Source organism: Ursus americanus, chromosome 3 (genome assembly GCF_024610735.1).
Source record: "Ursus americanus isolate L20-20 chromosome 3, mUrsAme1.1.p, whole genome shotgun sequence".
NCBI lineage: Eukaryota > Metazoa > Chordata > Mammalia > Carnivora > Ursidae > Ursus > Ursus americanus.
Genome location: NC_142129.1, coordinates 18646520 through 18662786, shown reverse-complemented (window position 1 = coordinate 18662786; position 16267 = coordinate 18646520). Strand labels below are relative to the sequence as shown.

The 16267-nt window shown below is 41.0% G+C and overlaps 1 protein-coding gene across 2 annotated transcripts in view; it reads left to right on the top strand.

Moving 5' to 3' along the window:
* Positions 1-16267, top strand: part of LRGUK (leucine rich repeats and guanylate kinase domain containing) — a 108090-nt gene that overhangs the window by 26743 nt on the left and 65080 nt on the right. For both annotated transcript variants that reach the window (XM_087860821.1, XM_087860820.1), the window contains exons 7-10: positions 3426-3569; positions 8441-8521; positions 10209-10295; positions 11639-11745. In XM_087860821.1, the coding sequence (XP_087716947.1) occupies positions 3426-3569; positions 8441-8521; positions 10209-10295; positions 11639-11745 (419 nt within the window). The remainder of the gene's footprint in view (positions 1-3425; positions 3570-8440; positions 8522-10208; positions 10296-11638; positions 11746-16267) is intronic.

Genomic DNA, 16267 nt, shown 5'->3' with positions numbered 1-16267 from the left:
GAGTGTTTTTGAAATAACAGTACAGCTCACTAATTTAAAAGCTGATAATACAGTTTGTGGATTATTCAGGATTCTTCTTCCTTTCCTCCTCTCTCCTACGTCTTACCCTTGGATGGCTTTGCTGTTTTTTAATTATATCTGTCACAAGGTGGGCAGGGAGGATTTTAAGCCACGAGGCTGATAGCTTATTAATTTCTTATGTGAACTATCCCACAGGAGAGTGTTGAACTGCTATTTGAAATGACATCTTGGGTTATCTGCAGATTTATGACATAATATACTATCCCTGTCTTATTTAACTACAGATAGCTGAAGGTTGGCTAGTGTTAATTTTTCTTTCCCTGAGCTTGGAGCTCAAAGTGCTTTTCCAAGAGACTTCGCTCCCTCACGGCGAGTTAGGTGAGGTCAGAGTACTGGTTGCAGTACCAAGGATGGACGGGAGGCATGGAGAGGTCTAGTAATGGCCCTGAGGACTCCTGTTTTCTGCCCACTGAGACGTGTTAGCAAAGCATAAAAGAAAATGGATTTGTTAAGTTGGTTGGCTAATTTAAAAATTATTTTAAAAAGTCACATTCTAAAAATTATGGTAATTTAGAGAACTGGCAGTATGTACTACTCAGTTGGTACCTTGTTAGAACCTTATCCTTTTCTTTACATCACTTCGTATTGACATTCCCATTAACTTCAAGTGGAGCATGGTACGTGGAAAGAGATATGGGGGTGCGCTTGGGGGAGAAGAACTGAACTCATGATTAAGAAGATTAACACATAGCACTTTTATCCTAAGAGTTTATTTCAATAACTAAACAAGTAATCCATGTTGACAGTTCCATCTCAAGCAGCTTTTAGAAAAAGCATTAAAGACTTATTTTTTTCTACAAATAAATCGGGGATTGTTCCCAGTCCCTGCCCCCATTACCCAAGACGAATCAGAAAATACCGACCATGCCATCATTCATTTCCCCTTAAAATTTTCGAGAATGGTAAGGGTTTCTTTCACAAATGTTAATGAAATGTATAAGATAAAGTGATACACACTTGTTTGAACAGTTAAGGCTTTTAGGTTTTAATTTGTGGAATTAGAAAACCAATTGCTTTACTACTGCAAATAATTCATTTCACATTTTTGTAGAGAAAATAATTCGCTATACAAACCAGTTAATTCTCTGCCATCAGCTTTTACAATAAATGTAAGGGGATAATGTGGGTCACTCATGGGCTGTTCTGTCAACCACTTCTCTGAGCAAGGAAGGACAGTGCATTCCACACTTTAAAATTCGTTTTGTCTTAGTAAGAGCCATTTATTTCTTCCTTTCCAAATTGGGGAGATAAAGACTATTTCTCATTTCATCTGTTTAAGAAAATAGCTTCTCTCTAAAGGCCCCCTTTTCCCTGCCAATCACGATTTTACAAAAAAGAAAAAAAAAGCAGAACTATTCATGCTGATACTGGACGTCCACTTTGAGGGGCAACGTATCCATTTTTCAGCATCGGATAAAGGGTTTGACTAGATGACTTTCAACTCAGAAATTCTGTGATTCTGAATATTTCCCCATTCTGCTTTATGACCATAGGCTAGCTAATTAAACGTTTCTATGCCTCACTCTAGGCTTAAGCAGCTCCCACTTTGAAAGCCATCAGAGCCATCAGAGACGCTGTAAAGATTTATTACAGTCTATCTTCCACAGTTCTAGCACTTCAAAGTCCTTTGGGAAGAACTGTATTGTATATAAATGTTATATGTTGGCATATTTTAAATAGGATATTGAAGTCTTATTTCAAGAAATTAAATTAGTATGGCTATTATGTTAACTGTAGTGCAGTTTTTTCTTTTTCTATTACACTTTTTAGAACTTTTTTGAACTCTGAATAGTAGGAAATTTGACTTAACTTAAGCAAATGGGGGTTATGAGTATTTTTCCCTTCTGATTATGGAATTGTTCAAACATACATTAAAAAAAGGGAGTAGTTTAATGAGTCCCCACGTATTATCACCCAGCTTTGTAGATTATCAACATTCTATTAATATATTTTAAAAAGCCATAGAATTAAACTAATGACTGCAAATCTTGCTCATTATTGAAGTGAAATCTTATGAAAGATAGGATGAAAATGAACTCTTGCTATTAAAATGTACCAGGAAACATATATCAGGAAAAATATTGTAGATGGAAGAGCATGCTATAATTTAATTTTTCAGTGAAGTGCTTATTAAAAGTATTAAAAGTTTAAAGATAGGCATTTTATGTCATTAATTGAAACCTCAAAATTGTCTTTATGATTCCCAACTTCAACTAAAAGTGTAACGTTACTGCGGCATGTTCTTACACTTCAAGGCTAAGAAACCCAAGCTGTTGTATGTTGGAAGACGCACAAGAAAATGCAGATTATTGTTGCCACCGTAATATGTTGTTGTGGGTCCATGGGGGATGGGAAAGAGGATCTCTGAATCTTTGTTTTATGCTCATTGTCTGAGAAGATGCTTCTGTGTGAGTTATTGAAGAACTCTGTGTTCTACTATTGAATAATAAGCCACCCCGAGTGGGTAGCATGGAGAAATTTTACACGCTAACCATGTTATTAGCTAGCAGTTCTGCAATCTGAGCTGGGTTCAGCAGGGCGGTTCACCTGCTGCTCTTGCCTCATTCCGCTGGCAGACTGGCTGGGGGCTGACCTCAGTGAGGGTGCTGGAATGGCTGGATTTTTCCTCTGTCTTAGCGTCAGGGCCCCTTTCCATGTGGCTTCTTCTTCTCCATGTGACCGCTCCATAAATCCTCTCCCAACAGAGTAGCTAGAGTCCTTACATGGCACCTCAGGGTTCCAGGACACAAGGAGGGAACTTAGACTTGGAACTGGCACACTTCTGCCATATTCTTTTGCTTAAGGCAAGTCGTAGGTCTGGCCTAGATTCAAGAGGAGGGACCTGCACAAGAACATGAATAATTCATGCCATGGATCAGACTACCATGGCCCTTGTGATATGAAGTGATTATGCTTAGATCGTTCCTGAAAACCAGGTACATGTGGGAATTACACTATTCAAGTGGTTTAACATGATGGCAACGAAAGAATTGCATTAAATGTAGTTTCTGAAGATAAACATGGGGTTATGCTGTCATTAGGCTTTAGGTAAACAATGTTAAAAGCTTACACTAGCCTCTGTCCTACTGATTCGAACATTCATCTTGCGTGACCTTTAGTGAAAATATGACGTTCTGAATCTTTCAGCTGAACAACTGGGATTTCTTTCTGGGGTGTATGTATATGTGTTTAGGGAGGTGATTGGTGGAAATGGGAGGGGGCAGGGCAACAAGAATGGCTTGCTGATATTAGAAGATTTGGGCAGTATCCAGAATGAAAACTTGGCCTTGTAATTTTTCCTACTAGAAGCTTTTAAGACTCTGGATGTATTTTACCAATTGTAGAGCAATAACCAGATTGAGAAGATCACGGGTTTGGAGGACCTAAGAGCCTTGCAGATCGTGGATCTGTCCCATAATCAGATCAGCAGCCTCCAGGGCTTAGAGAACCATGACTTCCTGGAAGTGATCAACCTGGAGGATAATAAGGTAACATCACACGTCATCTGTCCTGGTTTCAGTGTCTGCGTAAGAGGACATATTAGGACCCATTATTGGTTTCTCAAGGGCTGTCACGTGAAATGCCAGCTTAGAAAGTTATTCCACAAAATCTCCTGGAACAGTCGTTGCAGAAGGACTGTTTTGTTTGTTTGTTTGTTTATAATTAATATGATTCTTAATTTTTAAAAATCTGATGATTCCTAATTACATTGTTTTAAGGGTTTAAATTGCAACCAAGTGGACGTGACTTTCTGAAGGAGATGTGTTCGTGTAAAGTTTTGTGTAGAAAGGTGACCTTGAGAGTGTCTGAAATGTCAGAGCAGGGAAATGGGAGACATGAGAAGAGCCTCAGGCTGGCGTTGCCCATGCCTATCATGAAAGGAGAAGAGGTACAGGGAGTGAGTTTCTATATTCTGTTGGTAACAATAGCGTATGTTCCTAATTTGTAGGAGTTGGGGATTGCACTGACTCCAATTTCCATATCTGGCTTAATACACACTTTGTTTCACAAATTATATAAATTGGCATTCACTCTTAATTATACTTTATTTTCAGTGAAGCATTTGTGCTCCTAATCACAGTATATCTGAATACTTAAGCAATAATGTCTACAAAACAATTGTATTCTTACTGAGTTCTCTATCCCATTTTTGGGAAAGACTTCATAAGGAAGTTGACTGTTGAAAATGCAAACTTTGGCGGCCCTGAAAGAGACATTGGTCTTACCGGTGGTGAGCTGTGGCGCGGTGGCGACATTTCTCTGTTCAGGTGTGATGGTGCTTATGTCCGATGACTCTTTCACCAATGAATTTGCATCACCTGTTTGTCTAAACATCAAGAAAAGGCCATCTTTAGGTCTGGGGAAAAGTAGACTTTTAATCACAGACAAAACTGTTCATCCTTATTTTTACTTAATTTGTATATTAAATTGTTTTGTCAACTTCTAAAGTTCATTTAACTTTTGTTCCCTGTGCCACGTGCCTAATGAAGTCAGCACAATCTCTGTTTCATACGGTTTTCGTGTCCTTTCATGAAATCGCCGTGAAAATGGTTCTCAGGTATAGCCACGAAGTGTTGGAAAGGTCGAGTGCATTCATCGAATCCCAACTGAATGCATCTCAGAATTCAGGAAAAGGAATAATGTTTAATGGTAACATTAGTAATAATTGCAGTCATAAGATCGTCTGGAGACATTTGTTGCCTGTGTACAAGGCACTGTTCTAAGCACTTCACATCTGTTGTCCCACTTAATTCTCATTATATCCCTACTATTGTCATATTTTACAGATGAAGAAACTGGGACACAGAAAGTTTAAGTGTAACATGCCCAAAGTTCTACGTCTAGCAAATAGCAGAGCCAGGATGCAAATACAGGATGGTTTGCATCCAGACTCAGTGTTCTCAATGCTGAAGGATAATACAGTAAATGAAATGCTAATGACCCTTCCTTCAGAAAAGCGTATAGTGTAACGCTCTGGAAGAGTGCTTTCTGGTAGAAATGTAATGCAAGCCATAAATGTGAGCCGTATGTGCAATTTTAAGTTTTCTAGTAGCCACAATAAAAAAGTAAAAAGAAACAGGTAAAAGTAATTGTAGTAATATCTTATGTTTAGCCCAGTACATCCAAAATATCGTCGTGTCAGCATGTAATCTGCACAAAACATCATTGATGAGGCGCTTTATAACCTCTTGCCCGGACTGAGTTTTTGACATCGGGTGTGTATTTTATACTTAAGTACATTTCAGTTCATCCTAGCCATATTCCAAATGTTAAGCAGCCACACGTGGCTAGTAACTACCATAGTGGATACCGCTGCTCTAGAAAGACCTAGGGATAAATACATCGTTCTCTTCCATTTCAAGAGACATTCACTTCAAGTTACATTTGAAAATTTTTAAGGAAAAAAAAAAAGGGGGAATATCATGAAGTGAGTAAAGGAGTTAATCGTTTTCAAATGTTCATGAGACTCCATTAAAGAAAAAGTGGCCGTGTGTCCCAAAGCAGGGAATCCTTTGGGAGCAATTGAGTCCATAACAATAACAAAATTCGCTGGCTCCCCCCTGGGCAGGCTGGGGAGCAACCGGCAGTACTTTGAAACGTTCTTTGTGCCTTCCAAAGATTTCCTCAGAGAGCTCCCCAGTCCTACTGAGACTACCGTGTCAGGGATGGAAAATTTGTCATTTAACAGAAACATAACTTCGCTGTTGCTCCTCCTATGATGAATTTGATGTTTTATCAGTAGCAGTTTCACAGTATTATTTACTTGGTGTAGCTGCTGGCACGTTGCTGTACCCTCACACGGTCATTTCAGCATCTCTTTGCAGTTCCTTTGGAAATGTTTCCCATCAGCGGGTGATTCGGGGGCCCTTATCACTCTCTATCGTCCTTGTTGGAGCGGATGTCATTTCTAGCATTTAAAACTTATCAGAGTTAAAATGTTAAGTCTGTTATAACCTCAGTCCTTTCTTCTAGAAGCAAGACGTTGGTTGGGGAGTTACTTAGAGAACAATGTTTTCTTTCTTTTAGTGTCATCATTTCACAAATCAATCAGCCAATCAATCAATCAAAGAAAAAGCCTTCACAGGCTGCTTTAGGTGTGGATGCTGGGGTTTGAAGAGCATAGCCCAAGAGGAAATGGCAAAAAGAGAGTCAACTGTTCCCCCTAGGAATTTGAAGTTGACAAGCGGCTTGGGGTCGGGAGTAACCCACGGGGGCAGAGGACGTTTGAGGAGAGGGGCATCCTGGAATCGGGATCAGCTGTGCTGCTGTGACATTCTTAGCAGCAGACGGCTGACATTCCTTCAAGAATAGAACCCTTCTGCAATGTCTCACTTTAAGTCATTTGGGGTGCTGTACCCCTACACCTACTGTAATGGTCTGTGATGCACACAGCCTTGGGTTTGGCATCTGGGAAGAAGACAGGAGAGTGGGTCTGCTGTGGGGTGAGGCCTTCGGAGAGGGAGTGAGGGCACATGTGGGACAGCCAGTATCTGCGGAATGTGGCTAATTCAGCAGGCGTGGGATCTGGAAGCCGGGCTACCCCATACTTGCTTTGCTCTGCCCTTTACAACCTCTTCCTACCTTTGGAAGGACTAGTAAGGAAGGGAGCTGGATCCCTCTCAAGTGACTCTCAAAAGACCAGGTGATCCCAGCTGACACAGACCCAGCTGATAGTCCGTGATCGGGCTATTCATGTTGTTTGCAACATTTCAAGATCTTTCCATGTCAGTTACCATTGGTGTGACCATCTTCTAAAGCGTTCCTATTATGGGACTGGGCTATGACTCAATCACATAGTGTTGGGGTTTTTTGGAATTTAGAAATTTTTAAACTGTTACTAAAAATGTTAGGCTGAACGTTTCCTGTATGTAATGTTTGCCACTCTGATGCCGGCGTTCGGTGTAAACTTCTTGCGGTGGGGTAGCTGGTTCATAGCCTATGCACACATAACACATCAGCTCGCCCTTTAGGAAGAACATGCCAGCTCCCGCCCTCCCCAGCAGTGCGCGCCAGTGCACGCGGCCAGGACCTGGTGGTGAGACATGTTCACCGCAGGAAAACCTCCCCTTCTCACATCCGTGCCGGGTCCAAGCACAGGAGCTGTATGCTAGAGGAAAATCGATCCACCGTTCTGACTGAGCAGTGTGAACCAAGTTGACTTTTCCACCTTTCCGAATCACACAATGTTTAAAACATGATCCTTTTATCTTGCAGAGGATCGAAATGTCCCTCTAACGGATCTAGTCATTGTGTGGGAAGAGCTGTGTCTAACAGCATAGCATGGCTGTCAGCAAATTCGTGCTTATTAATAAGCATATAGAACAAACGCAGGCTCTATACGGTGACTCAGAATTTACCTTTTTTATTATGTCTTTGAAAATGGCATCCCTTGAACACGGTGTATATATTCTTCCCCTGACTCAGCTATGGGAGTAGTTTGAGTTTAGCTGCACTTTGCGTTTGGATAACTGACAAATTATTGGTGACTACCTTTGTAAAGCTTTCTTTCACAACACACGCAGAAATGACCCGGGGAGAAATAGAAATGAAAAAGTGATGATTAATTTTTTTGGCGAAAGTTTAATATCCTCATTTGAAATAAAATTACGATTATGCTAACTACAGGAAATTTAAGTAAAACTGTTTGTCTTTAGTAGGAAATGCAGGCATTTCTGCAACCCAAGCTCTCTCCTTGGTTGAATTAAGGAACTGCAAGCAGCCTTTTTAACCCTCACTTTTTTAAAGTTGTGAAACACAACCTACACAGAAAAGAGTATAAAACAGAGGTATGCAGTTTAAACAAAAAAATCTTAAGATGAACACCCATGTCAAGAAATGTGTCGTTATCATTTCCGTTCTTTCCTTAAAATAATTATCTCTTAGTGAAAAAACAATAGAGCTAGACATGCACACGTAGTAAGAAGTCTTCACAGGTCACAAATAGCCAGGCTAGCAGGGCAGCGTTGGGGAGGGAGACTGGGGAACCGGAGGGCTAGGAAGGATTAGGGGTGAGGAGAACCAGGGAACCCCCACATGCATTTTTTGGTCCTATTTCTCTGATTCTGCATACTAAGTTATTTCTGCCTTAAAATAAATACGGCCGAGATGAGGAACAGCTCACTGTTCTTTAGCCAGAGAGGAAAAAAGAAAATGTGGCTGTGTGTGTTCACATTTCCTGCAGGGGTACGCAGTACTCCCCTTGTTCTGCATTTGGAATACTCATTAGAAGGCTGGGTATGCAACAGAGCAGTTTCTAAAATAAGCTGAAGTTAGAGGATCCATACTCGCTCCCCTTACAGTGTTTTATATTATTGGTTGTACAGTCTATTGATAATACTTTGTTTCTTTGATTAAACAGATTGCTGAGCTGGGTGAAATAGAATACATTGAAAATCTACCTCTCCTCCGGGTTCTCAATCTTCTAACAAATCCAATTCAGGTGAGAGAGATTTATGTGGGGACAGGGAGTAAGGACCTTCTTGGAATTCTTCAAGAAGTACCTTTGATAAGGAGCATCGGGGATGTGAATACCTGTGTTTAGCTTCTTTCTCCATCTCTAAGGAAACAATTAGGAGGTTTAGGCAATGGAGCAGCTGTGCAGGGCTGAGTGGAGCGCGGGAGTTCCCGCCTCCGGGTGGTCACATGTGACTCATCGTGGAGGGTAATAAAGATCACATGACACAGCACTGAGACCGGAGCATCGTCCTTTTCCATTCTAGAACGTGCGATGCTGGAGGTGGAGACAGACTCTGGTTCCTGTTGTATAATATGGGAAAGAAGGTCTCTGGGCAGATACCTATAGTAATTTGTCTAGATATAGTTGTGAGGTTGGTGGTGGCGTAAAACAATTATGGAAAGTAGGACTCTATTTCCTGTGGATTCTTCACCTCTGGTATTCAAAAATCCACTGTGTTTCAAGCCTCTCTCTTTCCTACCGTTGATGGATGATCCTCTCTCCGGGCTTCTGTCCCTCCCTCTTTTTCCATTTGTCCTTCATTCCACTTTGCTACCTATACCCTTCCCTTACCTTGCGGAGACTCTTGAATTTAAATGTATCTCTGAGTACTTTTTTTGGTGTGTGTCTCCTGAACATGTCTGGACAAGCAAAAGAAAGAAAAAGCAAAAGCAAAAAAAAAAAAAACAAAAAAAACAAGATTAAAAAATCCAGTCCTCGGTATGGGGATAGTGGCCAACAACTTAAAAGCATCTCTGATAAGAAAAGAGCAGGGCTTACGATGCGGCCGTCAACCCCCAGTTTTAGAGCCATGGGGAGTGTTTGCACTTGAGCACAAACAAATACTGCAAATCCTTTCCCACACATTAACTCACTTATATACACAACCCCCCCAACTCGCACGTCAAAGGACAAAAAAGATACCTTTGTATATTCATTTCGTGTGCATTCCTCTCCATGAAATGCATCACCCACTAATACCTTTCTCTTCAAAGATGTTGCTTCTTAATACAAAACTTTAATTATATTTCTAAAAGCCAGATAATCCTAACAACAGATGGCTGGGAGTAATAAGGGATTTGTTCTGTAAATGAATATTATTTATTATTGTAGGATAAATTCAAAACAGTACAAATTAATTCAAACTAATACAAAATAATACTAAACAAATGACAGAGTCGTCGGAAATAATGTTCATTATTTACGGTAATGAAACTCTTTGGAGTTAGAAGATAGGATTTGAATCACCGGCCACGGAATCTTAGGTGAAATGCTTCGCCATTCTGAGGCTTAGTTAGTTTCTCTTTGGAAATGAAGATAATCGTACCCGTCCTGCTTATGTCACAGGGAGATTAACAAGATCACACATCTATTTTTTTTTTAATAATGATTTTTTATTATATTATGTTAGTCATCATACAGTACATCCCCGGTTAGATCACACATCTAAAGAGCTTTGTAAGCTGCAAGGCACAGTCTGCATGGGAGTTCATATGAAGGGACTGGTAAGCATGAAACTGCAGACACCTTGAGGGGATGTGCGTGTGTGTGTGTGTGCGTGTGTGTGTGGACAGGGTAGAAGCTGGAACACCTGCTGGTGAGAGTAGCATGCTAGTGCTTGCTCATGTGGGAGAGGAAGGCAACTGAATATTCCTCTTGCTGTTTTAAATAGGAAAAATCTGAGTATTGGTTCTTCGTGATTTTTATGCTCCTACGATTAACAGAATTAGATCAGAAGAAACTTAAAGTGGAAGAGAAGGTATGTAATCATATTATTCCATGTGTTTGTGATTGACTGTGCTCAAAGGCTTTGCTGCCTGCCACAGGGCCAATGTAATCAATAAATGGCACATGTGACAATATGGGAATTAACTACTTATTTAGGGAGTGTTTCGTTACTCTGTGGTTTAACCCCCTGCAAAGCTGAGCATCGGCACAGCTGTGCTCTTGCACAGTCAACAGGCTGGCAGTGGGGACGGAAGCCACGCTCCATGGGTACGGGCGGCAGCATGATGGCAGTCTGTTAGCTTGGGTCACTATCATAGTTGGAGGGTGTGTGGTTCTGTGGTGCTCTAAACATTCATTTAATAATGAAATTTATTATTATGTCATTCTACATATAATCAAAAGGTACTCAAATCATTCTCCTGGTATTTTAAACCCTTAATTCTGCCCTTTAAAATCATGATCCCGCTGGACACACAGTTCCAGAATAACCAGACCTGACACGCTAGCTCCTGCCTCCCTGCCACCATACCAGGGGTGGTACTTTGTCTTGCTTTAGTGACTGGTGACAGCTGAAATCTCCACTAATGGGGATTTCTTACACTAGATGCAAATTTGAGATGAGCATGAAAACAGGTATAAGTATGTAGAGGGGCAGATATTCCATTTCATACGTGCGTTTTGGAAATCGTGGTTAAAAATAGTTACAGATGTCAGTGTGTTGTTATTCTCAAACTCAGAGGCACTTGCTAGATTTCTTTCTCTTTAACGTTTTGTGAAGGGAATGCAATTCAAAAGCCTGCATTAAGTAAAGGTGTGGTACACGAGGATCATGTATGTAGAGGGGTGACAAGGACACGCGGATAGAGAATTCTAGGTCACGAGGGAAAGATCCCCTATCTTTGGACACAGGAAGCTCTGCTGAAAGAGGAGGAGATTTGGGTAGAATTTGAGATCATTGGAATAGCTCCTGGTGAGCTGGCATGAGGTACACATCCCCATGGTATCAACGACCTAGAATCTAGAGCTGTGTATTTTATTCCTTCCTCTCATACTCAAGGTGGGAATGTTTACTCTATTCAAAGTAATCTTGGGTGTTAGAGGTTTTGTGTTTGCTTCTTCCCTCCCAAACCAGGGAGCATAATGAAGTAGGGGACCCAGGGACTCCAGCTCCATATTTTAAGATAATCATCCTTATTTACGTTTTAGGACAGTTAGAGCAGACACAAAGACTGAGCACAAGGTCCGTGAGCATGCGTTAAATTATTTTCCATACCTGGTTGCCTGTCTAAAATGTTTCACTAAAGAAAATCTAAGACTTGTCTTCTTTTAAGAAATGACACATGTCTTCCTCTTGCGTTTCTCATTCGGGAATAGGTTACGGCTGTGAATAAATACGACCCTCCCCCAGAAGTGGTCGCAGCCCAGGATCACCTGACCCATGTCGTCAACAGCGTGATGCAGCCACAGAGGATCTTTGACAGGTATTCGTGAGGGATCCCCAGGGTAGAACTCAGGCTGGCAAGCATGGGACGACCTCCTCGTTGGCACTAGCCCTCTGTTTTGTGACTCAGCCCTTCCTCTCCTTCCCTGAGACAAGGGTCTTCATTTGGCTGTCGCAGTGTTAGCGATTATCGTCCCATGCTTGCGTGTGGGGTTCACTCATTGGTGGTTTCCCAGGTGTGGAGATGAGTGGGTTCATCGTCCCCCTTTTCATCCGGTCCCTTAAACGGCGGCTAGCCGGTGACATAGGACAGTGCAGCTTCCCTGCTGTAGGACAGAACCACAGACCTTTGCCTCATTAACAGAGAATTGTGATGATTTCTGTCCACTGTAAATCTTTCCTTAGCGGTGAGTGAATGCTCAGTAGCCCTGCCAGAGAGCATGAATGCAGATTATGAGAGAGTCCTTAGAAGGAAGCCCGGCTAGCCCGAGGGAACCCTGAAATAGTCTTTACACTGATCGCACCGAGCCCATGAGTCACCCAGCTTAGTTGAGCACATGAACAGAGTCTCTCACCTCTAAGTTCAAAGACAGATTCACCACAGTTTCTCCGTTTCTTTTTAAACAATCTGTTGGAGCAGATGGCCGTTTATGCTATAAGTATATTGCAGAAATTCTATCAATACCCAAAGCCATTTTAAAAATACTTGTAGAATCTCTTCGTTATAAATGGCTTCCCTTCTTTATGTGGTATTTGCTTCTGTACTTCACATGGTTGGTTTCCCACAGGGAGCACAATGTTTTCTTTTGCATCCAGGACATGATTTTTTACATGTAATTTAATAATATAGACATTGACAGTTTTATATATTTATGGCCGCCCTTTGGGTGAAATGATTTATCATTTATTTGCATACATCTGGAAAAGCACATTTGATTTAAAAGAAGGGCATTTATGTCCTCATTGTATTTCTTTCCTAGTTTATGAGATTGCTAGTTGTTTCATGCTTTAGGGTACATTTATATAAAAATATGTATCAAAGAAATTTACAGCACTGTCTGAAAAACACGTATTTCATCATCATTTGTGGCTCTCGAGTAGACAAGAGCAAAATGGCCAAACAGCCCAGACGCTTCAGAATGGAGCAGTGTTCGTTAGAGAAACTCATGGAGACAGGGGCAAGCCTACCATTGCCCTTCCCAGGCTGGGCCAGTAGGGAACCCTAACTAACCCTTGACGTTGGCACTCTTATGCTGCATTATTGGGGAGCACTGTCCCTTCCCCTGGTGCGACTAAGGTGATCATACAATACTAAAATTACATGGCGGAATCTTGACTCTGGCCTGGTCGTCATGGATAGCTTTCTCGCTCTCCTGTATGACAAGGTCCTCCAGGTTCATCTTCTACAAGCCCTGTGCAAAGTCTGGAATCAACTACTTCTCCAAGAAGCCCTGGTTTGTTTTAGTGAGAAATGGTACTTCCCAGTCACAATCTGGGTGCTAGAGGTTATCCTTTGACTGAGTTGGTCATTGTTGTTAGGCTTTTTAGTGGACACAGCTAGAAATGTATTTCCTTCCTTCCTTCCTTCCTTCCTTCCTTCCTTCCTTCCTTCCTTCCATCCATCCATCCATCCATCCATCCTCCCCTTGGTCTATTCTGTCTCTCCTGTTTATTTATATATCTCTATCTACATTTATTCAGTCTGCTTATATCTAGTCTATGGATAGATCTATATCTCTTTATAGGTAGATGATAAAGTATCTCCTGAATTCATATTGATACTTAAAATTCAATTTCAAGACGATAGTTGAGCTTTTACTTATCTTCCTTTCTATTATATCTGTGTCCTCCCTTCCTCCCACATCAAAGACACAGAGGAAGATGGATGTCGAATATCCCGTAATTTTTAAAATCCCACACTGCAGCACAACAGTACCAGTGCTAATACTACCACCGACAGGATTACCGAAAACACTGAAATCTTATTTCGCCTATGTTCTTCCCTTCGCCCCCCACCATTTTTTATGTGATAAAGTATATATAACATAAAATTTGCCATTTTAACCATTTTAGAGTGTACGGTTGAGTGGCATTAATTACATTTCCACTGTCGTGGCAACCATCAGCACCACCTGCTTCCAAAATTTTTCATCCCCCGCCCCCAAAACAAAAGCTGTAACCCTAAGCAGTAACTGCCCACCGCCCACTACTCCTCGCCCCTGGAGACTTCGTATCTCCTTCCTATCCCTGTGAATTTGCCTATTGTATGTATTTTATGTAAGTGTCAATCACCCACCTTAAAGATAGTGTACTGGATTTATATTGTCAGAACGTGTATCCATCACACACCGTACTTTCTCCTTTGCTGTCATTTGGTCTTAGTTCTATGGATAACTGCACGTTTATGGCTCACCACCAGCCTTGTATTGGTGTCTCCTGAGTTAACTGGGTGTGGACTCCTAGTAGACTCCTGAGGATGGCCTATGGGATCAGTATCCCTTGAACTCCTGCATGTTGGTAAAAGTCTCTGTCCTTTGTACTTGAGAGTCATTTTTGTTATATTTGAAATCCATTGCTCACACTTTTTTCCTTGAATATATAAAAGATGTTACTCTCTTTTTGGGGGGGTGCAAAACACCTATCAAAATCTGATAGACAGTTTTCTTTCCCTTATAAGTCATGTGTTCTCTTTTTCTAGCTGAATGATTTTTTTTTTCTTTAAAGTCCAGTCATTTTACTCGACTGTGTCTTAATATTAGTCAATCTGGGCTAATACTCTCAGGTATGCTGTGTATTCTTTCAATGCATGGTTTTGTTTTTTCATTTTAGCAAAGTTTTCTTGAATTACAGTCTTTAATATTTGTTCTGTTCTTTTGCTTTGGTTTTCTCCTTCAGAAAGATGATCTCCTTTGCCTATATTCAATATTTGTCACTTTCAATTTTTTTCTCTTTAGTCATTTAAAAAGCTTTACTTTCAGGTAATTTTGTTTTATTTTTAAATTTGTATTTAAATTCAATTAGCCCACATATAGTACATCATTAGTTTTTGGCGTAGTGTTCAAGGATTCATTAGTTGCGTCTAACTTTGAGGTTAATTTTAGATTCACATGCAGTTGTAAGAGATAAGACAGAGAAATTCTAGATGTTTCCCCCAGTGGTGATACCTTGCCTAACTATAGTAGAATATCAAAACCGGGAAATTGACTCTGATACAACCCGCCAACCTGCTCAGATTTCACCAGCTTTGCATGCACTCATGTGTGCGGTTAGTTCTGTGCAGTTGTGTCACACGTGTAGGTCCTATGAGCACCACTACAGAAGAGTTCTGCCACAAGGATCCCTGCACTTCCCTTTAGAGCCACAGCCATCCCCTTTCTCTTCAGCTCCCCTAATCCCTGGCAACCGGTGGTCTAGGCTCATCTCTACAGTGTTGCCATTTCAAGAATATTATACAAATGGAATCCTATAGTGTATAACCTTTGCGGATTGGCTTTTTTTTTTTTTTTAACTTAGCCTTATTCCCTGGAGATGCATCCAAGTTGTTGGAAATAGCAACGGTTCCTTCCTTTTTATTGCCGAATAGTATTCCTTGTATGGATGCACCACAATTAGTTTAACTATTCATCTCGTGAAAGACTTCTGAGCCGGTTCCGTTTGGGGGTTATTACAAATCCAGCTGTTATGAATATTGACCCACAGAGTTCCGCTCGTGTACAGTTTCAGCCTGCTTGCTTTCCAGCGGCTACCCCTTGGCTCTGCCGGGGTTCCCTTGTCCTCGGGTCTGTCAGCTGCTGCCCCATTGCTTCCCCCCTACACACATTCCAGCACTGTGCAAGGCTTCTGGGTTTATGGTTCATGGGGATACTTTCTCATCTGGTTTTCTTATACATGTTATCCGTGGGCTTTTGCTCCTTTTTCTGGTTTTTCTGTGGATGCCACCACCACCTCCATTCTTCTTCACAGAGTCTATACCTTAGCATGGATTTTTAAAATATCTTTTATTCTGTATTTCTATAGTTGTAGCACGAGTAGAATTCACACACTTGAGCCAGCATGTTTTCACTCCTCAGTCCAGTCTTTCAGGCCCAGAAGCCATGCCTAGGTTCCTATATTAGCTCTTAGCTGTTCCTTTGAGCAAGTTATTAGACCTTTCTGTACTTCGGTTTCTTTGTGTATGCAGTGGGGATAATAATAGATAATGATAGATAATGATAGAAACACCTTCATCTGCTTCCTGTGGTCATTAAATGAGGTCATGCCTGTCAGACCCCTAGAATGGTGCCTGGCACATAGTGATTGCTCAGGTAAATTTTAATTATTACCATTTTCATTGCCTGTCTGTGTTCTACTTCAGTGGGTATGGATGTTAAAGCTTACCTCTTGGAATGCTCTCTTCCTTCTTTCGTTTTGAAGTTCTTGGGGAAATACTTTATCAACCAAGAACTAACACATCTTACCATATTTTTCCTTTTACAAATGTCGTTAAAGTAAATTTACATACATTTGGACTGGACTTGTTATCTACTCTTTGAATATTATTTTTGGCCTCTCATCAGCAACTT